General features: G+C 36.4%; 1 protein-coding gene across 7 annotated transcripts in view; it reads right to left on the bottom strand.

Annotated features, from left to right (window-relative positions):
• Positions 1-23,216, bottom strand: part of LOC113512474 (muscle-specific protein 300 kDa) — a 232,148-nt gene that overhangs the window by 93,216 nt on the left and 115,716 nt on the right. For 6 of the 7 annotated variants that reach the window (XM_052899082.1, XM_052899081.1, XM_052899077.1 and 3 more), the window contains 13 exons: positions 22,757-23,033; positions 21,416-22,596; positions 20,096-20,302; positions 18,674-18,907; positions 17,462-17,638; positions 16,290-16,533; positions 15,538-15,717; positions 13,938-14,312; positions 4,879-12,918; positions 4,714-4,788; positions 614-4,341; positions 357-534; positions 93-278 (listed from right to left, as the gene is read on the bottom strand). In XM_052899082.1, the coding sequence (XP_052755042.1) occupies positions 93-278; positions 357-534; positions 614-4,341; positions 4,714-4,788; positions 4,879-12,918; positions 13,938-14,312; positions 15,538-15,717; positions 16,290-16,533; positions 17,462-17,638; positions 18,674-18,907; positions 20,096-20,302; positions 21,416-22,596; positions 22,757-23,033 (15,082 nt within the window). The remainder of the gene's footprint in view (positions 1-92; positions 279-356; positions 535-613; positions 4,342-4,713; positions 4,789-4,878; positions 12,919-13,937; positions 14,313-15,537; positions 15,718-16,289; positions 16,534-17,461; positions 17,639-18,673; positions 18,908-20,095; positions 20,303-21,415; positions 22,597-22,756; positions 23,034-23,216) is intronic. The other variant, XM_052899079.1, reaches the window with a different exon arrangement.

Genomic DNA, 23,216 nt, shown 5'->3' on the forward strand with positions numbered 1-23,216 from the left:
TTTGCTGCAGTGTAAATACCTTTAATAACACAAAGTTATCGAGATTGATGAAATTTAGATTAATTTATGCCATAATATTGATTATTACATACCTGGTAGTGTAGTTCAAGTCTCTTCATGACCTCTTTCGCAAGAGATAACAATGCATTATATTTTGTTGTCAATTGAGTAATACCGTTAGATATTCTAGTATCTGCACATGTTTCTAAAAGAATTTGTGCGCGCATATTTAGTTTATCCAGTTCACCTTGCCAATCGAACAGCATTTGCAGATGTCCCTGTAAACAATACATAAATCATTAGTATTTTATAATATTCATCAATATCACAATATTATTAAGTGATATGGTTTTTACCTGGAACTCCTCTAACACTATTTTCTTTTGCTCTAAGTCATTTTGTAGTTTGTTAAACGACTGTACTAGCTTCTCAGTCTTTGACAACCAATCTAAGGCTTCCTTATATTGCTCTTCATATTCTGTCCACTTAACGATACCTCCCTCAATTAAAGCTTTGGTATTATTAAGCTGCTCACTGTAAAGTAATATAAGAATTTTAGGACATGTTAGATAATATTAAAAGTGAGGAACTTCCAAAATTATGGTATACTTACACATAGGTATCGTACTCTTCTTGCATAAGAGCCACTTCTTCCTCTATATCTTCCCTATCATCATCATCAGCAAGGCCACAGGATATTTCTCCTTGCTCCAGTGCTTTTTGCAGTTTGGCTTGCCCTTCAGGTAATTCACTTTCTAATACCTTAAGTTGAGAAATTTTACTGCTCAATGATTCTTTGTCTCCAGTTGCATCTGAACACTTGCCTAATCTTTCTTTAGCAGCTCTAATCCATTGGACAAAGTCTGTGCCAGCATCAATAAAGGCTTGGTGTTGTTCAACTGTTTCTTTCTGTTTTTCATATAAATCTTTAGCTTGTTTCGATAAAGTTTCATATTTACTGGTAATTTCAGATGCTGGAGCTTGTTGCATAAGCTCTGAAGCCTTAGAAGTTACAGACTGAATCATGGGTTCAAACGAAACGATATCTTGAACAATATTGTTTGTTTGACGGAGTGTGGCTTTCCTTTCTCCTAAACCAAGGCCTGTAGTAAGACCAGCGAGACGGTCTTGACCTTTTTTACACTTAGCAACTTTTTGCTCACACACCTCCTGTAATTTTGCTTCTCTATCTGATATCCATTGTTGTAGTTGTGAGTAACTTGAACTGTAATCAGCCCATTGGAGTAATGCAGTTTCGAGATGAACTTTTGCTGTTGTCATTTTTTTAACAAGTCGATCCCATTCATTTTGTAGATCTTTTAATTCAGTGTTAATTTTGTCTTTTCCATCTGATCTTGTATTTCTTAGTACTTTTTCTCCACTGTTAACAGTAGCATGAACAAGATTCTGGCCCTCTTCACGTCGCTTTAATAAATCTTCTATTTGTTCTAGTCTTTTTTGTAAAGAATCTTTACTGCTGTTACTACCTGCTTCACTTCCAGTACGAGTAATTTCCCATGCATCATCAATCCATTTTTTGGTTTTTGCATAATTATCATCATAATTTTGATGTTGCTCGTAATTTGTTTCAACTTTCTTTAGAACATCGTTCGCCATATTTACTAAAACTTGGTATCTTGAATTAAGATGCCTGAGTTGATTGTTGACATATGTATCTAGATGAGAAGAGAGAAGACCGGCAGCAGAAGCATTAAAGTTATCGATGTCATCTTTTCCTTTTTTTAGTTGGTCCACTATCTCCTTGACTTCATTTACTTGGGCTCCTTTCTCTTTTGCAGTGCCAAGTAATGCGAGTTTATGATTTTTAATAAGGATTTCTTTTTGCTGTAGCCAATCTGAAAGTCTTTCATACTCATCTTTATATTCACGCCACTGACTAACAGTATCTTCTAATTGATTCTTTTGGTTTTTAATTTCATTAAAAAGATCATCAAAGCTTTCTTTGAGTGCCTTCATTTCATTTTTTATTATGGTTTGGCCATCAGGTGAAGTGCTAGCTAAAACAACCTCACCTGTATGTTGAAGGTGTTCAAGTAATAATTCGCCTTGCGCTTGTTTATTGATTAGAGCTTCAAGAGGAGCCACTGAATTTTCTATAGCCAATTTATCACTCAATGGTTTAGTTTTCAAAGATGGGACTTTTTCTCTTGCTCTACTAAGCCACTGTATTAACTCATCGTGTGCTTCTTTATATAACCTATGATCTTTATACTGTTCCTCGCGGTCGGCTAATAATTTTTTTACTTTATCGTACAATGTATCAAATTTATTTAAGGTTTCTTGGGCTTGCGATGCTACTTGATTTTGTTGACCACTAGCTAACATTTCAGTAGCTTTAGCCTTCAGTGTATCAAAATCTATTCGATCGCAGCGTGCTTTCTCTTCCACTTCTTTAAGTTTTTCAAGTTGTGCTCTTTTATCAAGAATAGATGTTTCAAATGGCGTTAATTCAGTTAACATATTTTCAAGCCAGTTGTTACTCTTTTCTATCAGTTGTATTTGTTCCAAAAATCCGGCCCATTTAGTCACCGAGTCATCTAACATACTCTTTGTTTCAATCATTCTTGATAATAATGCTGACCATTGTTCTTGTAATGTTATTAAGGAGTTATTTATAGCTTCATGACCAGCTGGAGCAGTGTTAGCTAAAACATTTTGTGCCAACTCCACAAGTGATTGTACTTTAGTAAATCCTTCATCTTTTGTTAATAATAAGTTTTGAATAAGTACTAGTTTAGTTTCTAAATCATCCTGAGAACAGGAACTCAAGTCAGCACAGAAATCTAATTTGTCTCTTAATTCTTCTATCCATTGAGAACATTCGGTGACGTTAGTTGCGAATTCTTGATGAGTTTTAACATACTGTTGCCATCTATTAGTCAAATCTTTAACTTTTTGTGAAATACTTTGATACTTAACAGACAAATCAGAGATTTGCGAACCACGAGGACCTAAAATACCAGTATACAGATTTTGTGCCTTTTCTGTAATATTATCAATTTCAAGTTCTTTAGCGCGAACCTCGCCTTGGAGTTCTTGAAATTTATTAAACTGTTCTTGCTTTTCTACCAAAGTTGCCTTCAAATCAACAGCATGAATTTGGGTATCTGTATTTCTAATCCATGCCATACATTGATCTTTCATATTTTCATATTCATTCCATTGTTGAATTTTATTTTCCAAAGTTTCGATTGTCTTATTAATAAATGATAACAATCCCTCCCATTCCTGATGAGAGGAATCTATTTGATTTCTGATGTTAGCTTGTCCATTGGTAATTGTTCCAGGTAATACTTTTTCACCTAACAAACGTATTTTGTCGATACGATTTTTTTCTTCAGGTAGACTAAGCTGCAGTGACTTTAATTTTTCACAATTGCTACTTAAGGCTACTCTTTCTAAATTAATATCACCCCAAAGTGCAACTGTGTTATGAGTAGCTTCTACCCATTCTTGTAAGTCCATCACTGCTTTTGTATACTGCTGATGATTATTAACAATAGCTTCATATTGTTCAACGAAAGACTTTGCTCTTGTTAGTATAGTTTCGTGTCTCTGCTTAAGTTGGTTAATTTCTTTTATAATATCTTTAGTTACATCAGGAAGGGACTGAGCACGTTCTTCCAAATTACTGATATCTTGTTGATGAGCAATTGCATCCTGAAGATATGTACGATATACATTGAGCTGGTTTCGTTTCTCATCCAATGTAGCTCTAAGTTCAATTTCCTTAGGCAAATTTTTCTCGGCTAAAGTTAACCAATTTTGAACGTTTTTGAGATTGTCTTCAAAGGAAGACCATTTATTTAATTCCGAGTCTAGGTCCCTTTCTGCCTTGGTAATACTATCATATAAGTTGTCAATGGCTTGTTGTATATCTTGCAACTGTTGATCAATTAATTCTTTACCTTCAGGAGATGTAGATGGGTATAACTTTTCCCCTAACTCAAAAGTATTATTAACCAACAGAGTAGCATTACGTCTTTGACTTAGTAAATCATTAAGACTTTCTCTCTTAGCACTAATACCTTCTGGAGTATTTGATAAGTTCTTCTTACACTCCTCAAATTTGTGCTGTGCTGTTTTTATCCAGTCTGTACACTGATTATATTTCTCTTGATAAGCGTTATGATCATTTACAGCTTGTTCACACTTCTTTACAAGCTCTTTAGCTGTTGATTGGACTGATTGGAAGCGTGAGGTCATTTGTTGCAAATTCATAGTTATTCTAGTATCATTACAATTTTCGATTAGGTCACTGAATTCATCTGTGACTTTGTCAACATCATTCTCTGTTTTCTTCAAATTTGCCAAGATAGCCTGAAATAGTATTTCATTAAAAGAATAAATTATTTTTTTATAGTAGTGTTTTAAACTAATCTACGACATCTACTACCATTAGTACCATCGTTTAGATAGATAGTTGTTATAATAGACCTTTCAAAATTAGCCCAATAAATTAGAACCAATTACCAATGCCTTTAATGAATTAAAAGGAACGTGATATTAATTAAATATTATATTAGAGTAAAAATATAAATACGTATGCAAATAAAAGCAGGCGATTGTATAAACCTTCGGTTAGAACTAAACAATCATTAGATTTATTCGTGAAATTAGATTATCTACTGAAAATTAGACTATATCCTATAGTGCTGAGGATATATAATTCATGGATTTGTATATTCTTACTTGATCCAAAGCTTCTCCCAATTTTTTGACAGCGGTTAAATCATTTTCATGATTATCAATTGCTTTACATAAACCCTGTTCGAAATTTTTTACAATGAAATTAATATCAATACCTAATGAAAAGATACATATAACAATAAAAAATAAAAAAACATTTATCCATACCTGGTATTTATTTAGTTGATCTACTTTTTCTTCTAATGTTGCTTTTGGAGTGTAAGTCTTTAAGCTCATTTCTGTATCGCTCAACCAATGCTGCAGGCGATCATTAGCACTTTCAAACTCAATCCATTGCTGTATTTTGTCTTCGATACCTCGTTTGACATCATGAACCGTTGCTGTAAATTTCTCTAAGTCGGCTTTCAGCAAAGCTAGTTCTCTAGACATACCTTCTTTACCTCTAGGTGATAATTTTGCAACATTGGTTTCAATTAAATCCGACAAGATCTTTAATTTGTTATTTCCGGTAGGAATGGCATCCAACAGTTCTTGAATTTTGGCTAACTTTCCTTGTAAAGCTGCTTTATTTCCTGTGAAATCTGATAAAAGGTGTAGACGATCCCATAAATGTTTTTGATAATCTTGCAAGGACTTCTGCTGATCAGCAAACTGCTGGTAAATATCAAAGTTACTTTCATGATTGTCAATAATAGCTGATAGTCTATTTGTTAATGCGTTGTATCTATCCCAAACTGACTGGATGATAGATGTCATTTCATCGCTTTCTCCTTTACCCGAATGTAAAGTAGCTGCTACACTTTTAGCTTTTTCAGTCACGGTTTCAATAACTCTTTTGTGAGAATAAATTTCTTGTAATAAAGTCTTATTCTTCAGTAATTTTGATTTAATTTCCTGAGCTGAATTACATACAGCTTTTTCTTCAGAATCCACTATCTTTTCTTTCTCATCTAACCATGATAATGTTTGCTGAAGTACATCCTGGTAACTTGACCACTGTAGTGTTTGAGACTCGTACTCTTTTTGTTGTTGGAGTATGGTGTCATTTAGTTTATCCCATCTTTCTCTTAGAGCTCTTATTTCTGTGCGAATATTTTCTCTGCCATTTGCCGCTGTTTCAGGCAGAACTTTATCACCTGCATTTGTCAAAGTAGTGATTTTATGTTCTCCATTATCTCTTTCCAGTAAGAAGACTTGAAGTTTATTACCTTTACTTTCTATACTAAGTTTATCTTCTTTAGTAACGATCTGATACAGTTGTTCTTCTAAAGGTTTTAACCACGCATCGAATTCGTTTCGCAGTTGGATGTATTTTTTATGATCTGAGACTAATTCAGACCAGTGATTGACGATTTCTTTGGAAATTAAATGCAGTTGTTGGTAACGACTACTTACTTGTGTAACAAGAGGTTTTAGACGCTCCACTCCACTAAGTTGTATGAGACTATGAGACTCATCAACAAATGCATCAATTTCCTTTTCTTTACTGTTGATTTCATTTCTTAAATCACCATAACGCTTAAGCTGTGCTTCCTTTTCTTGTAAAGTTGAACAAAGACTTTGATCACGACATTTAGATTCCATATCCTTGAGCCAATCCGTAATACGTTCAATCGTAACGTCAAACTTGTTCCAAATTTCCAAAGTGTGTTTTAATTTTTGTTCTGATACTACTATGCTACTAACTATGTTACGTAATTGCTCAAATAAGTTATCTATTTCAGTTTTTATAGCTGTATTTCCAGCTTCTGATGTATTCTTGCTAACAGATGAAAATGCATTACGTATTTCATCCAATTTATTTGAACCTATCTTCTCAATGTCTTTTAAAGCAACTGCTGACTGCAGCTTTCTAATAATTTCAGGCTTTTCTCCAGTAGCGTTTTCAATATCCAAGAGTTTTTCAGATTGAGATCCTAACCATTCTTTATATTGTTGAATAAGGCGTACTAAATCTTCATGTCTTTTAACGCAGTCCTCCAAATTATCCTGTAGATTTTGAGATTTAGTAACAATATTCTGGAATAATTGCTTTATAGATTGAAGATATATGTTCAAGGAAGCATCATGTGTTTGATCAACTAACTGTTGGGCCTTATCGCAGACTGATTCGACTAACTGTTGATGAGTCATTATTTCTTGATGCATTATTTTATGATTTTGTAACTGTGCTTTCTTCTCTTCTAAAGAGGCTTTAAGCTCAGTATGACGTTGCATTGCCCTTTCTACATCTTTTAACCATTTAGTTAATTGCTCCTGTGCGAGTGAAAAATCTGAAAATTGTAGTAAACATTGATCTAGTTTGTTAACGGTTTCCTGGAAACTATCTCCAAAACTATCCCACAATGTCCTTATTTTTCGAATTTTTTGTCGAATAATTTCTCTTCCATCAGGACTAGTATGTGTATATAATTTTTCTCCGAGACTTAAAAATTCTTCAAAAGCTGGAGTCTTCTTGTTTCTGGTTTCATATAATTCCTTAGCTTTATTTTGCTTTTCTTGTAAAACAGCATAGTCGCCAACAATTTCATTAAGATCTTGCAACTCACCAAGCATTCCGATTAGCCATTTTTCCATATCATTATGATCATTTTCAAATTGTTGATGTTCTAATACAAATACCTCATACTTCGAAATTATTTCATTAACAAGATTATTTAGAGAATGGTATCGTGTTGCGAGCTTAGAAGTCTTATTACTTAACTCAGATTCATTTGCTAGATTTTGTTTGCTAGTAGTTAAAGCTGCAAAGTCTTTGCTTCTTGAAGCAAGCTCAACTTGAATTTCTTTAACTTTTTGTAAATGAGCTATTTTAGCTTCAAGATTATTTTTTAAACTTTGATCTCTTAGTTGATTTTCTTTTATTTTTAACCATTCCTCAAGCTCATCTAAAGTTTTCTGACTTTCATTCCATTGTTTTAGAGTATCTTTGAGTTTCTTATCCTGTTCTTTGCATTGTGTAGCAAATTGGTCCCAAGTAGTCTTAAGTTGCTCGAATTCACTAATTAAAATTGGGTGGCCATTAGAACTTGTTGTCAGAAGAATCGTATCTAATTGTGATTTAAGACCATGGAGAACTTTATCAATGTCGTTAGCTTTTGATGTAACTTTTTCGATAGCTACTATTCTAGAATCAACGTCTTCTTTTTGTGTAACTACTCCATAGTTCAATAAACTATTTTCTGCTATAATGTGGTTTAGACGATCGCGACAGTCTTCAAACAATTGAACATATTTTTCGTGATCTGCTACGTGAGATTCATATGTGCTGATTCTTTTTTCGAGTTCTTTTGACATATTTTGGTATCTATCAATAGTTTTTGCTAAACTTTTTTCTGCTTCCTCATCAGGCATAAGTTTAATTTTATCCGTCAATTGAGAAAGCATTGATGTATGTAACTCAACTTCTTGATGTAAAATTTTATTTGCGTGGAGTTGAGCTTTTTTCTCTGGAAGTGTAGGACATAACACGAATTCTCCAAGTTCTTTTTCTTTATCATTAATCCATTTCTGTACCTGGTTAAAAGTGTCATCAAATGACGATCTTTTATTGATTGTGGTTTCAATATCTTTGATGACATTATTAAGTGAATCAACAGACTCTTCAAAGTAATTTCTAAGAGATCGCAACTCATTTCTAACTTCTTCTCGACTTTCGGGAGTAATTCCACTAAACAGAGCTTCACCAGATTCAATTGCATTATTGAGTAACTTTTGTCCAATGTCTTTGTTTTCGTTCAGTCTTTTAACTTGTTCCAAATCAGCTGCAGAAGGTTTGGAATGTTTACTCATCATTGCTAAGTCTTTAATTTTTGAATTTGCATCCTGAAGCCAATTTTTAAATTCCACAATGGATTTATCATATTTTCCTTTGTTATTTTTCATGTCGTTTAATCTTTTAAGGTGGTTATCCATGAATTTCCCAACAGTTTGATATCTTGTTACTAGATGATTGATGTATTGTAGCACCCGTGAGTCAGGATTACGGGACAATGTTTCTCCAATATCTGTAAGTTTATTAATTTCTGCTTGGTATTCTTTTACTATTCGGTTTACTTGATCAATTTCATTTATTTTATCATCGATTTCATTTATATTGAGCAAATTAGCAGCTTCTTGTCTAACTTTGTTTTCTTTATCCTTTAACCAGTCAGAAACGTTCTCCAACAAAGTCTCATATTCTTGCCAAGCATCGATATTTTCTTTAAGTCTGCTCTTAATTTCCTCGTAATTGGATGTTAAGACATCTAGATTTTTCTGAGCCTTTTCTGTTTGGATGGCAGCTTCCTGAGCGCAAGCTGGCTCTGCGACAATATTTAAAATATCTCTAGCTTCTTTTAATTCTTTTACTTTAGTAACACACTCCGCAATACCATTCTCAACGTCAACTAAGGCTGCATTTTTTACTTCTAAGTTATATTTGTCACTACTACCATCAGGCATACACCATCTTGTCTTATCATCTAAAATTTTTAAATTTCTATTCAACATTGCCAACTTATCAGTAAAAAGTTTCTGAAGAAACGTTAGAAGAGTTGTTTCTGTTTTATTTGCGTGTATAAGTACACTTTCAAATCGTTTTTGTAATGTACTTAATTCTTTTGGCACTAAAGATTCATAGAATCCAGGATAATTTGCATTCATTTCGGACACATTTTGAGTCACATTATCAATTTCATCGCTTAGATTTTGTAATTCCACTTTACAAGATTGGCATTTCTTTAAACGATCTAAAATTTTGGCATTGTCTCCTGTCATATCATCGCATTTAATTATATCATCACGGATTTTGCTCACGCGATCTGAAAGATGTTTTATATTATCTTTTAATTTATTTTCCTTTGATCCCAATGAAGAGACGGCGCCTTCCAAATTTTCTGCTAATGTTTGTAAAGCTTCAAATTCCTTATCCAAATAATCCGTAATTGAAGACACTTGTCCAGTTGGAATATTTTTATTTAAATTTACAATTTGTTCACATTTAGTTTTAATACTATTTTTCAGACCTAAATATATTGGTAATTCTTCCTTATATTTTGTAAGATGATTCTGACCAAATCTGATTTCTAGATTATCACAAGCGTTTGCTAAGTTTTGTCCAGTTTCACTCAACCAAGTTATAACTTGATTTTTGGTGTCATCAATTTGCCTCCAAACTATAAGTTGTGACTCTAAATCTTGTATTCTCTTGATTGTAGCATCGTTTACTTTTTCCCACTGAGTCTGTGAGGTTAAAAATGCCGTTTCTAGTGGTGAAGTATCAAAGCCACCTAAACTAGAGGCCTGTTTTAAAACTGATTGCTTAATAACATCCATTTGGTCTAGCAAAGCTTTGGAACGCTTAAGTATCTCATAAGATTTTTTCGCTTTATCTAAAGACTGAGCAGTTTGAACGTAGTCAGTAGGGGCATCTTTAGCTTCATTATATAACTGTTCTGCTCTGTTCATTTCCCGATCAAAAGCAACTGTAAAGTTCTTTAACTCTTGTAAAGTAGAAGATAAAAGAATATATTTATTTTTGGTATCACGTACAGAATTGACAACTTGATCCCAATTATTATCAGCAGATGACAAAGCATTTTGTATTGTACCCATATTAGGTTGATCTTCTCTCATTAAATGTAAGCCCTCTTCTCTAAGTTCCTTTCTAATGGATTGTTTGTCTTTTAGTTCCCCATCTAGTTTATCTAATTGTTCTGTAATATCCTGAATAGTAGCTTCAGTTAGTGGAACGGGCTTTTGAGCCATATCATTGAGAACTGACTGCACGTTATGTAATACTTGAGCCAAGGCATTATTTTGCATATTAAATTTGTCCCATCTAGCCCCGACTTTCTGTACTAGATCCCTTTTTGATGTGACTTGGTTCAATAAAGCATCTGCTTTCATTTCGATCTCTTTTACTAAACTCGTTGGGGACATAATCCTACCAGTATTTTGATCAGTAACTTTTACTTTTGATGGTCCATCTAATAAAGCCACATTACTTCTCCAATCTGGAACTTTGGTAATAATATTTACTAACTCTTGACGTAATATTTCGTAACTCTCAGGTGTGAGTTTTGGTCCATCAATCTGATATTGGATGTGTCCTAGTTGTTGCTTCGTATCATCGTACCAATTTAGCAGGTCCGACCACTTCTGTAAAATTCCTTTATTTTGTTGAATATTATTCTCAATTATTTGATAGTGCTGAGCAATATTTGAGTATGTTTCACTTAAAGCACGAGATTCGTCGGGATGTGATGACAGAGTCATATTTTTAATTTCGTTATAAATTTCAGTGAACTCAGGTTCCTTAGCGGCATGTTCTTGTGATAATACATGCATTGATTGTAACGTTGGCTCTACTTTGTCCGATGGAATTTGATCATAGCTCTCAGTCTTCCTTCTAAAATCAGTGATCCAGTTGTCAAAACTGTGTAGTTTAGTCATAAACTCTTGTCTTACAATGATCTTGTCAGACAACTCATTTACTCTGCCTCTTACTGTATCAGCTAAATTGTTTGTACGCTGCTTTATATCTGACACCTTATTTTTCAATATTGTGGCACCTTCAGGTTGTATATTGTGACAAATATTATCACATATCTGTGACAAACTGATAATTTTCGCTTGTTGTTGAGAAATTTCGTTTCCAAATGACTTCAGTTTATTTAATTCGCGGTCTAGTTTCTCAACTTGAGGAGTTTCTATTGATACGTTGCGGGCGTTGAGTAATTTTTCACCATTCTCAATCCAACTTTCTATTTTCTCCGCTTCACGTTCAAAGTTCTCCCAATTGCTAACAAGTTTATCAAGTTTATTGTTCCATTGGTCAGCAAGATCGTGAACTACTGCCCATCTAGAATGAATAGCATCGACCTCATCAGGTGCACTAGTTTTTCCAGATAACTGATGACTAACACTTGAGAGAATTTGCAAATTCATCAATTGTTTATCACTATCAGCAATTAATGCTCTAGATTGTTGTTGTAACTGCTGAGCTTCAGGTAGAGTACTAGGTTTTGGCATATTTCCTAACTTTATTTCAGCTTCTTCTATCCATGGCTTAATTTCTGATACCCCCTTTTGATATCTTTGCCAGCTAGCTAAGTCATGCTCTACAACTTTCGATTGGTGTTCTGTGGAACGTTGGAGATCAGCCATCATTTTTTCTAATAAAGCAACTTCACTTTTTAATCTATTAGCATCATGTACACGATACTCTACAGCTAATTTTGTTCCTTGATCAGCAACGCCTCTTATAACATTAAGCTTTTCACCAATAACTTTTTGTAACAATTGAGATTTTTCCACGCGTTCTTCTGGTGTAATATTTTCTGATTGTATTTGTGATATAAGTGCTGGGCTTTCTTTTTTAATCCATTCACGAACGTGTTCCAATTTATTTTCAATTTTCACCCATTCTTCGTTGAATTTCTCTAAATGCACAACCTTAGTTTGGACTTCATCTTGAACTCTTCCTAACTTGCGTTCAATGGTTTCCAAATCTTTCTCTATAACAGGTTTTGGTTTATTTGCAGTAAGAGATTGTAATTCAGCATAAGCAGTTTGTAACTGAGGTAATCTTTCAACTTTGGCTTTTTCAATATCACTACTAAGAGTTTTTGTTTCATGGAGTTCACGGCCAATATTACTTACACCAAGTTCTAATCCTGGATGAGCGATGTAACTCTCAATTTTGTCGAGGTCAGACATAAGCTCCTCTTTCTGATATTCATAATTAGACCATACTTTCTGCGTGTCACGTAATTTATGTAGACGATCGGTCGAAGTCTCATATGCCATGTTCCATCCAGTTTCGAGATTTCTGACATCTTCTCTAACAAACGCAGGTGCATTGGCATCTTTTATTAAGTCCTTGCCACGCTGCAACATGGACATAACAGAAGGTCGTTGGCGGTCAAGCTTCTGTACTGCCGCTTGTTGTTCCAGAACCAGCTGTTCAACGTGTTGCAAGGATTGTGGCTCTGGCTCAACCATTGCCTGTTCCTTAGCAGATTCCAATATACAAATGACTTCGTGGACCTCGCGGCGGTATGTGTAACAACGTGTGTAAGTTTCCGTCTTAATCATTGTAATTTCAATAGTTGGAATCAAGTTCTTATATCTTGCGATAAGATTTTCAAGTTTCGTCTGTTCGTCGTGGGCTTCCATCTCTGAGCAATGATTTGTGAGCATGTCCAAAGTTTGAACAAGCCATTTCATATCTTCTCGTTTTTTGTCAGCTTCACGGCAGATGTTCTAGAAAATTAAATAGAGGACAATAGTAAAATAATGTTTAGCTAGGTACATTTCACAAATTGCCTTAATAATATAAAATTAAATAGTTACCATCAGTTCTCTTAACTTTATCCGTGGAAAGCATTAAAAGTAACAAAATTAACAGGTCACATTAACTAAAATTATAGTTTTACTTCGTAACACATTGATAACAATATGCAATTAATATATCTAACGACAATTTACAAAATAATAATAATTAATGCCACACCATCCCACCAATCCCCCGATCCTTTTTACTCACTACTTCGTACGTGTAGATTTCAGATGTAGAGAAACCCGTAGATCACTTTGGCGTATCATGGTCAAACATACGCCAGTTTTTTGGTTAGATCTTTAGAAACACAAGTATGAAAAGTGCATCCAATTCGGTGCAGTACTTTTTGCAAGATACTTGAATTAACATACAGATAGAACAAATGCCTAAAAAATATTGTTTTGGCATATGTTGGCTTTGTTAAGAACCCTCATATCATTTTTTTTTTTTAATATCTCCCAAGTACAGAAGTCGTCCAGATACTATTATATATTACTAGATATTATATTACTAGCGGCCCGCCCCGGCTTCGCACGGGTGGACATTTTTACATTTTAAAAAGTGGCCATTAAGCCTGCACACGCGACGGAAGCTTAAAAATGGAGTAACTTCGCCCGTTTTCCCAACATTTCCCTTCACTGCTCTGCTCCTATTGATCGTAACGTGATAAGAAGTACTATACTATAACCTGCCCAGGAGTATGAAGAATAATTGTACCAAGTTTCGTTAAAATCCGTAGTAGAGTAGTTTTTGTTTCTATAACGAACATACAGACAGACAGACAAAAATTTTACTGATTTCATTTTTGGCATCAGTATCGATCATTAATCACCCCCTAATAGTTATTTTGAAAATATATTTCATGTACAAAATTGACCTCTCTACAGATTTATTATAAGTATAGATTAAAATAAGATGTAATCATATTATATAGAAGACATACCTGGAAGATAGTCTTTTCGCGTTCAAACGCTTCGGCAGAGTCTACCTCTCTAACGATACTATCCATAGTTTTGTCAACGTGGTCCATCCATCGCTCCATTTCCTTGAACTTCTCTCTATAGGCATCCCATTTGGCTGGTATTCTCTGCAACTGTTGCCTGAAGTTCTCAACTCTTCGGACTGTACTCTCCCACTGTTGTTCGCACTTCCTAAGCTCTTCTTCTAAGGCCGTATCTCCTGTTTGATGGGTGTAGCTTGTCGCGATTTTATTAAGATTTTGAAGACAATGCTCCACTTGCATGACCTTGCCTTGGTTGCGGAAGTATTCTTCGTTTCTGATCAGGATTCCGTCGGCGTCATCGCTTTGATTGTATGCCTGATAGTGAAAGGATTAAAGTTTATTACATAATTCGAATAAGAGAAAGACAGAAAATGAAATAATTTTCTTTATGCACATCAGAAGCTTAGCTCACGGCTCAACTGATGTTGGTAGTCATCGCCTATAAACATAGATAGTACCATGGACATCTCAGAATATACTGTAACGCCAGTGGTATTTTATGCGATGCCTTTCCTGGCGACAATGGTCTTAAACCTCCGTATTCTGTAATTACTGGAATGAGCTCCCTGCCGAGGTTTTCCTAAGAGACTATAGCATGGGGTTCTTCAAAAGGGGGGTAAAAAGGTTTCTTCAGGGTCGGCAACGCACGCGTAATACCTCTGGTATTGCAGGTGTTCATAGGCTACGGTAACCACTTACCATTAGATGAGCCGTATGCTTGTTTGCCACCTCAGTGGTATAAAAAAAAATTACACTCTCGTTTTCCTCGCAAGTAATGACCTATGAAATCGAAACATGGTCTTACACGGTTATGCAAAAGCTTCAAGTTACTCAACGTGTCATGGAGAGGACTATGCTCGAAGTTTCCTTGCGTGATAGACTTCGAAATGAGGATATCAGCAGAAGAACCAAAGTGACCGACATTGCCCGAAGGGTAAGCAAACTGAAGTGGCAATGGGCTGATCACAGGGGGAAAGGGATTGTTGGTAATGGAGACTGAGAATCCCATTGCTAGCAATATACCCAACCAGGTCGACCTCCTCGCGGTTCCGCCTGGAAACTATCATGGTTAATTCCTGATGAATTCATCATGATGGGCTAACTGGCCTGTTTTCATTCTCATCTGTCACCCTTCACTGGTGCTCCGCCAGCGTATCCCGTTAACGCAGTTAATGGTTACCATACCATTTTCACCCAACAAAAAAAAATGGGCTGATCACATAGCTCGAAGTACCAAACACCAATAAAGAAGAAAGGTTCTTGAGTGACGATTCCGTATAGGCAAACGCAGTGTAGGATGATCGCCCGCTAGATGGAATGACGACCTCAAATGAATTGCAGGGAGTCAGCTGATACAGGTGGGTTATGAGCGATCCTTATGACCATCTATGGGAGAGATCTATATTCAACAATAAACCGATAATGACTGATACGACAATCCCATCCTTAAAACCAAAATATACCTATGCAAGTCAACTGTTTCACGTTAGAAGCATGATATTGCTTTTATTATTTTTAAAGAAGTTATGTTTTAAGTTACCTGTTCTTCATAAACTATCTCTTTCTCAATGTCCTTAATACAGTGGTGGAAGACAGCCTCGTCAAGCCGGAATTCCAGCCTCATGAGGTGCGGCGGTGCACGGTCGAGGAGTTCTCTCCAGCGGCGCTGAAGTTCTTCGACTGTCTGCACTACACGGGAACGATCTTCTTCATTCACCAACTGTTAGGAAGTAATAAGTCAGCCTCGATCTAGCTTAATTTAATCTACCTTAATTTAATGGAGACATAATAAATGTACCTAATTATTTTTAAAACTGTATTCTTCTAGGTTGTGCCCAGTTTTTCTTAGTTGCCACAGGATATTCTAATTTGAATAATTGGCAATTACTGTGGTAATATTATAATTACTAGTTGGGTCCTGCGACTTTGTCCACGTGAATAAGTAAATAAAGTATCTTATATGTTAAGGTTGTCCCTCTTAAAACATCTACAAAACCTAACTGCGGTTGCCAAACCGCCTGCTTAGCGTGGCAACTACTGGCAAAATCTCTCTTTATGGGGGACGCCAATCTTCAACAATGGACTGTAAACGGTTGATATGATGATATATTAAAATAGGATATAATCTACCCGTGTACCAAATTACATTCAAATAAGTTCAGTAGTTTAAGCGTGATTTAGTATCAAACATCCAAACATCTTTACAAGTTTACCTATTTATAATATTAATAAGATTTATAAGTACTATTTTTCATACATTTACTAGTTATTAATACACAAATAAATTTTTACCTCAATGAGCTCTCGTCCAGACCGGACCAACTCGGACACTGCCCTCTCATCAGCGCCTTGGAAGAATCTCTTATGGAAGTCCACCGCCTGCTTCGAGTCCACACGATTGTCAGCGAGTAGAGACTCGGCCCGCGAGGCCCACTCTTCAACGGAACGCTTCTTGGTTTCGAAGTCATCCCATGCTCGTACTAAACGCTGCAGGTCGGCTTCTCGGCGAGTGGCCTCGGATGACACATGGGCAAATCTGGTGTACATACAAAATTAAATACTAAATCCGTCCTATTATTAAGAATGAAATGAGCATACAAAAAATTTTATGCTATTTCAGAAATAGATAAATAAACGATCTTAAATCTTAGGAGAGATTCTTAAGGGAAGTCTTAAGAGATTTTGTCTCACTCTGCGTGTTCTACCGCTAGTACAACGGATTATGCTCAGAGGAATTGTTCAATATGACGCCATCGACAGGAAGTTCACCCTCATACCCTACAGCCTAACCTGTGTACAACGCGGTTTCCGAGATGTTTATCCCCGCGAACACTCATGTTATGGAATGAGCTCCCTTCTGAGGTTGCCCTAAGAGATTACAATATGGGATTCTTCAAAAGAGGGGTAAAGAGATTTCTTCAGGGTCGGCAACGCGCGCTTAATATCTCTAATATTATAGGCGTTCATAGGCTACGGTAACCGCTTACCGCCAAGTGAGTCGTATGCTTGTTTGCCATCTCAGTGGTATAAAAAAATATATATATTTGGCTCAAGTTATACTCGTATTTAATCAGTTATGTAGTGAACTTTGTACAAAAGTAATTTGCTTTCTTTCGTTGGCACCTCTGTCCCATTCGTGTTTCTATAGTGAAACGGTTCTGTTTGCATGACTGTGTTTCTGTTAAAGAGTGGAATATAGTAGTGAATTTACAGGATACAGAAGAATAACACCTGAGTCCTCAGGAATGGCAACTCATGGGTGGTATCATGGGCGAAACAGTACAATCTGTTATGTCCATGGTACTGCTCATGTCTATAGGCGACGGTTACCACTTTCCATCAGGTGGGCCGTCAGCTTGTTTGCCATTCTAAATTGCATAAAAAAAGAAAACAAATTTACATATTTCGTACAGCGATAAAAAGTTTTGTGTTTTGTTTATGTAGCTCGAGCAATCTCAACTCACCTCTCATTCAGGTCCCTCATGAGGCGAACCTGATCGGTGACGTCAGCGCTGCGGTCGGTGTCAGCCGCTTTCACGATGTTCTGGAACACTTTGTTTTTGCTCTCCAACATGGAGCGGTAGTACGTGGTCCTCGAGAAGAACGTACGATGCATCTCATAGCGCTCCTCTATTACTTCACTGTAGCAGACAACAAGTCAAACTTTACAACAGATTTGGTCCAAAACATATAAGTACCAAATATTTTGATATTCAAATTCAAGTACATTTTACTTTAAACAAGAAGTTCGTGTTTCAATCGTAAAGCAGTTATGTTTGTATGGCTGTGTTTCGGTTTGAAGGGTGGGATATGACGTGAATTTACTGGATACAGAGGAATAACACCTGAGTCCTTAGGAATGGCAACGCATGAGGGGTATCATGGGCGAAACAGTATACTCTGTTATGTCCATGCTGTGCTGCACAGCAGCACATGTCACTGCTCATGTCTATAGGCGACGATTACCACTTTCCATCAGGTGAACCGTCAGCTTGTTTGCCATTCTAAGTTGTATAAAAAAAAAGCCATTTTTAAACGACTTCAAAAAGAAGGAGTTATACATTTTTATTTTACGTTTGTTACTTCATAACTTCGTCATTTGTAAATGAATTGGAAATAGCTTTTTTTATCTAAAAGACAAAACTTACAGATTGGTCCTTAGGAAGCCACTTAAGTTCGTGTTTCTGCCGTGAAGCAGTTTTGTCTGCATGGCTGTGTTTCGGTTTGAAGAATGGGTTATTGCTATTAAATTATAGGTTAAAGAGGCATAATACCTTAGTATGAATAACACAATATACTTTGACATGCCCATGAATGTCTATAGCCGACCACATTTCATCATTAGTCCATCAGAAGTTTACCATTGTGATTTGCATAAAAAAAAATCAATTAAGCTTCCAAAACTAATTTCCCTTCACTTGTCATTTTCAAATTTACTCGAGTGAATATTTAGATAAAATTGAAATATAAATTAAATAAGTTGCAAATGTATTTTACAGAACAACATCACTGGTCGGCAACGCGCACGTAACACTCCTGATGTTGCAAGCGTTCATAGGCTACAGTAATCGTTTACCATCAGACGAGCTATATGCTTGTTTACCACCTTTGTAGTCTAAAAAGAACACTGTAACAAATAATTTTAAATTTTATAAATATCACAGTTGCAAACTTACCGTCTGGTTTCCCCTGTGCTCCTCAATGCTTCGTCAGCTTTGTCCAACCACTGGCCGATCTCCTTCTGGCCAGTCTCTAATGACTCATGCTGCACTAGTAGCTGTCTATATTGGTGCAGCTTCACAGGAACCGTGGCCCTGACGCGGACCAGTGCTTCCTTCTGCTGCTTCAGTTTGGCCATGTTCGCTTCTACCTCATCACGGGGTAGCTCAGCGATTGCTGTTTGGAAGGTCCTATAACAATTAAAATTAAATAAACATCCATGTAAGTTGCACTTTTTAATTCTTCTTGAAAAGGATAGGCAAAGGAAACAAAAGCCATACAGCCTAGTCTGACATCAAAATTTTTTTGTAGATATTAAAATCTTTACTTATATTATATATATATAACACTTATGAAGTACAAAAGGAGGTCTTATTGCTATAGCAATCTCTTTTAAACAACCCTTGATTTGGATGTCAACTAATCTAAGATTATCACAACTGTTGATTAACTAAATAATTTATTTGTCCGTTTCTTTTAAACGTGTGGGTTTCAAAAATAGAAAACCCAATTAATTAGGTGGTCTATTTCTATTCTAGAGGGCGTATTAAGATAAAACTATCCAATTTTTAAATTAATCCCCTAGGAATAAATACAACGGTGAAAATAGTCAATATTTAATTTGGTACAGTCATTTTTGAGTGGTACTAGAACATAAGAGTACATACAGGAAGATAGACAATTTCTAAAAAAAATATTGTTTTGGGTGTCTATTAGTATTATTAAAAACCCCTCATATAATTTTTCTTTGTATCTCTGAAGAACATAGTTATGAATACATAATTTGATCTGGCCTCTTTACTGTACCTTTTGAATTAGGTTACTACACGAATTGCTAGGTAACACTTTATTTTTTTTTTCAAAATCTATACTTATAATAAATCAGTAGAGAGGTCAATTCTGTACATGAAATATATTTCCAAAATAACTATCACGGGGTGATTAGTGATCGATACTGATGCCAAAAATGCAGTCAGTAAAATTTTTGTCTGTCTATCTCTATGTTCGTTATAGAAACAAAAACTACTCGACGGATTTTAACGAAACTTGGTACAATTATTCTTCATACTCCTGGGCAGGTTATAGTATACTTATCATCACGCTACGATCAATAGGAGCAGAGCAGTGAAGGGAAATGTTGAGAAAACGGGAAAAGTTACTCCATTTTTAAGCTTCCGTCGCGTGTGCAGCCTTAATGGCCACTTTTTTAAATGTAAATATGTCCACCCGTGCGACGCCGGGACGGATCGCTAGTACAAAATTTATTTTGTCAATTATTCGATTCCCCTACACATACATATGTCTAGTTTTTGTTATATTTGTAAGTATATCAACATACATAAGAAAATAGAATAGAAAATAATTAATGAAAGACAAACCTGCTAATAGTCTTGAATAACTCTTCGTGATGCTCAATCTCAGAATTGAGTTGCAAAAGTTGATCGATGTACGTCTGTATGTCCGTTGTGTTGGCGCGAGGTTGACGTGACAGCAGTGCGTCGGCTGCCGTCAACCAGCTGTCCAGTTGTTGAATCCCTGACGCGAGTTCCCGACGGTGGCGGAGAGCGTCACCGCCACGGACGTAGCTTTAAAATAATGGAAAACAATTACTTCCAATCTATAAATATAATACAGTCTAGTAAATTCTTTAAAAAATCTCTTTAAATGTAATATAATGAAGCCTGGGCATTTTTTTTTATGTGGATTGGTAGCCTCGCTTGCGCTATCGGTATTCGTTAGCAGGGCATCAGTGAGGAATGATAAGTGACAGATTAAAGCAAGGGGAGACTTTGTACAAAAGTCGATTGCTTGGGTACCTCTGTCCCATTCGTGTTTCAACCGTGAAGCAGCTGTGTTTGCATGGCTGTGTTTCGGTTTGAAGGGTGGGATATAGCGTGGATTTACTGGGTACAGAGGAATAACACCTGAGTCCTCAGTAATGGCAACGCATGGGGGGTATCATGGGCGAAACAGTATGCTCTGTTATGTCCATGGTACTGCTCATGTCTATAGGCGACTGTTACTACTTTATATCAGGTGGGCCGTCAGCTTGTTTGCCATTCTAAGTTGTATAAAAAAAAAGGTCAGTTAGGCCATCGTTACAAATTCAAGGATTAACCACGACGGTTTCTGTGGGAAACTATCTGAAGGTCGAACTGACTGAGTAAAGGTTAGTAATGAGGCTATTAGATCCCATTACTAACAATCCATTTCCCCCTGTGAACACTGTTGTACACTTTTTTTTTTTTTTTTTTTTTTTTTTTTTTTTTTTTTTTTTTTTTTTTATACAACTTAGAATGGCAAACAAGCTGACGGCCCACCTGATGGAAAGTGGTAACCGTCGCCTATAGACATGAGCAGTACCATGGACATAACAGAGTATACTGTTTCGCCCATGATACCCCCCATGCGCTGCCATTCCTGAGGACTCAGGTGTTATTCCTCTGTACCCAGTAAATTCACGCCATATCCCACTCTTCAAACCGAAACACAGCCATGCAAACACAACTGCTTCACGGTTGAAACACGAATGGGACAGAGGTACCCAAGCAATCGACTTTTGTACAAAGTCTCCCTCTGGTAACATTATGTAAGACACATTTGTGTTATTAAATTTGACATATTTACACAAATGGTTTTACACTAATAGATAAGGAATAGAACTAAATAGAATCATGTGGTAAAAATATAAAACTTACCGTTCAGCTTCTTCCCAAACACGTTCCCAGCGTTCAGTTATTTCCACATACTTTCTCTTCACTTCCGAGCTTATTTCTTCACTGCTAGTTGCAGCCAAGAATCCAGCGGCATCTCCAAGTAGCTGGTGCCTCTCTTTCCATACTGTCAAATCTTGGAAGAATTCTAGTCTCTCATCTTCAGACACTCTTAACATGTGCTGCGCTTTGTCAAGCCAAGTCGTAAAATCATCAGATAAAGTGTTCCATCTTTCCCAATGTGCAATAACCTCTTCAAGCACACTTCGAGCACACCGCACATCTGAAGCAACTCTTCTCCACATATCAGACACATCCTTCAAAAATATATCAATTTCTCTTGCTTCAGATTTATCTACTTCACACACTCTCTTATATTCCTCTGCTACTTGCTTTATATCAACATAAGCTCTATCAAACTCTTGGAAAATCTTATTTTTAGTAACAAAATTGTCATAATCATCTAATAAGGCACGAACATGATCAATTCGACCGTATTTACCGGTCCACGCGGCTAACTTAGCCTTAGTCAATTCTGTAAATGCTACGATACAACATTTGTGCTCCAAGTATTTCAGTCTGGCTTTCCTCTGTGGTGCTCTTCGACTTACAGTCTCGAGCCGTTCCTTCATATCTTGGAGTCTCCCCGAGGGGATCTTAGCGGCATCTGGCGATCTTAACGCCGCCTCAAATCTGTCTATGACTTCTGGGAGATTCGAGAAAAAGGAAGTGTGTTCCTCCAACTTTTCGCTGATGATGGCGGCAGTTCTTTCGTCCAAACTTGTTGGAATTTCGTCGAAATATAGCAGATATTCCGCTTTTGCCAACCACTCACCAACGGTTCTGAAGTCTCCCGGCAGATCTGAGTCCAAGAGCCAGAGCCACTTTCTGTGCAGTCTCTCTAATTCGATCCAAAGTGAGACAAGCTCGCGCCAAGATTTTGGTGCTATGGCCACTAAACTTTGTGTGTACATAAGTTTTTCGAGTTTTTGATAGACTGGTTCATGAGCAAGCCTCTCGTTTTCGGCGCGGACGTAGTCCTCGTAGCTTCGCGAGAGAGTTCGCGAGTCGTATTGCCTTTGAACTGTGGTGACACGTTCTGTCAGCCACATTCTAAGAGATTCGTACTCCTCTTGTACTGCTGCTACGGCATCAGGTCCTGTTGTCTGTAAAAGAGAAAGATATTCAGTCATACTGATATTTAAAATAAACTGATATTCCTTCTTTAAACTTTAAAATACAGTAATAGTTATAATTAGGGAGATGAACTTATCACTAAGAATTTTTTTTCCAGTTAAAATAATGGCATAAGAAACAGGAACTTACCTTGGGTTCAGGATATTTATGCAAGAACTGAGCTACGTATGTCATAATGGATCTCTCATCTGGCTTCTCCACATCCACATCTTCAGCATCCAACAACCTGGCAATACCCAACTCGGATTCTGCCACATCGAAGGCGTGCTCCAATCGTTGCCTGTTTGTTTTTCTCTTCATCTCAGCCAGATTGATTAGATTGGCTTTGATAGCGTCGATGATTGCAAGGAAGGCTATGCCATCCCTCCACGATGGGCCGAAGTCTGTTACTTGGATATTGGAGTTCCTGATTGAAAAATATAACGTTAAATTCAAGCTCAGAAATAACAGATTACAGAAGGACTTTCACTTTACGCATAACTACCAGACCAGAGGGAGACTTTGTACAAAAGTTGTTTGCTTGGGTACCTCTGTCCGATACGTGTTTCAACCGTGAAGCAGTTGTATGTGCGTTTCGGTTTGAAGGGTG

This window comes from Galleria mellonella, unplaced genomic scaffold (assembly GCF_026898425.1).
Source record: "Galleria mellonella isolate WM207_F2 unplaced genomic scaffold, CSIRO_AGI_GalMel_v1 utg56, whole genome shotgun sequence".
Taxonomy (NCBI): domain Eukaryota; kingdom Metazoa; phylum Arthropoda; class Insecta; order Lepidoptera; family Pyralidae; genus Galleria; species Galleria mellonella.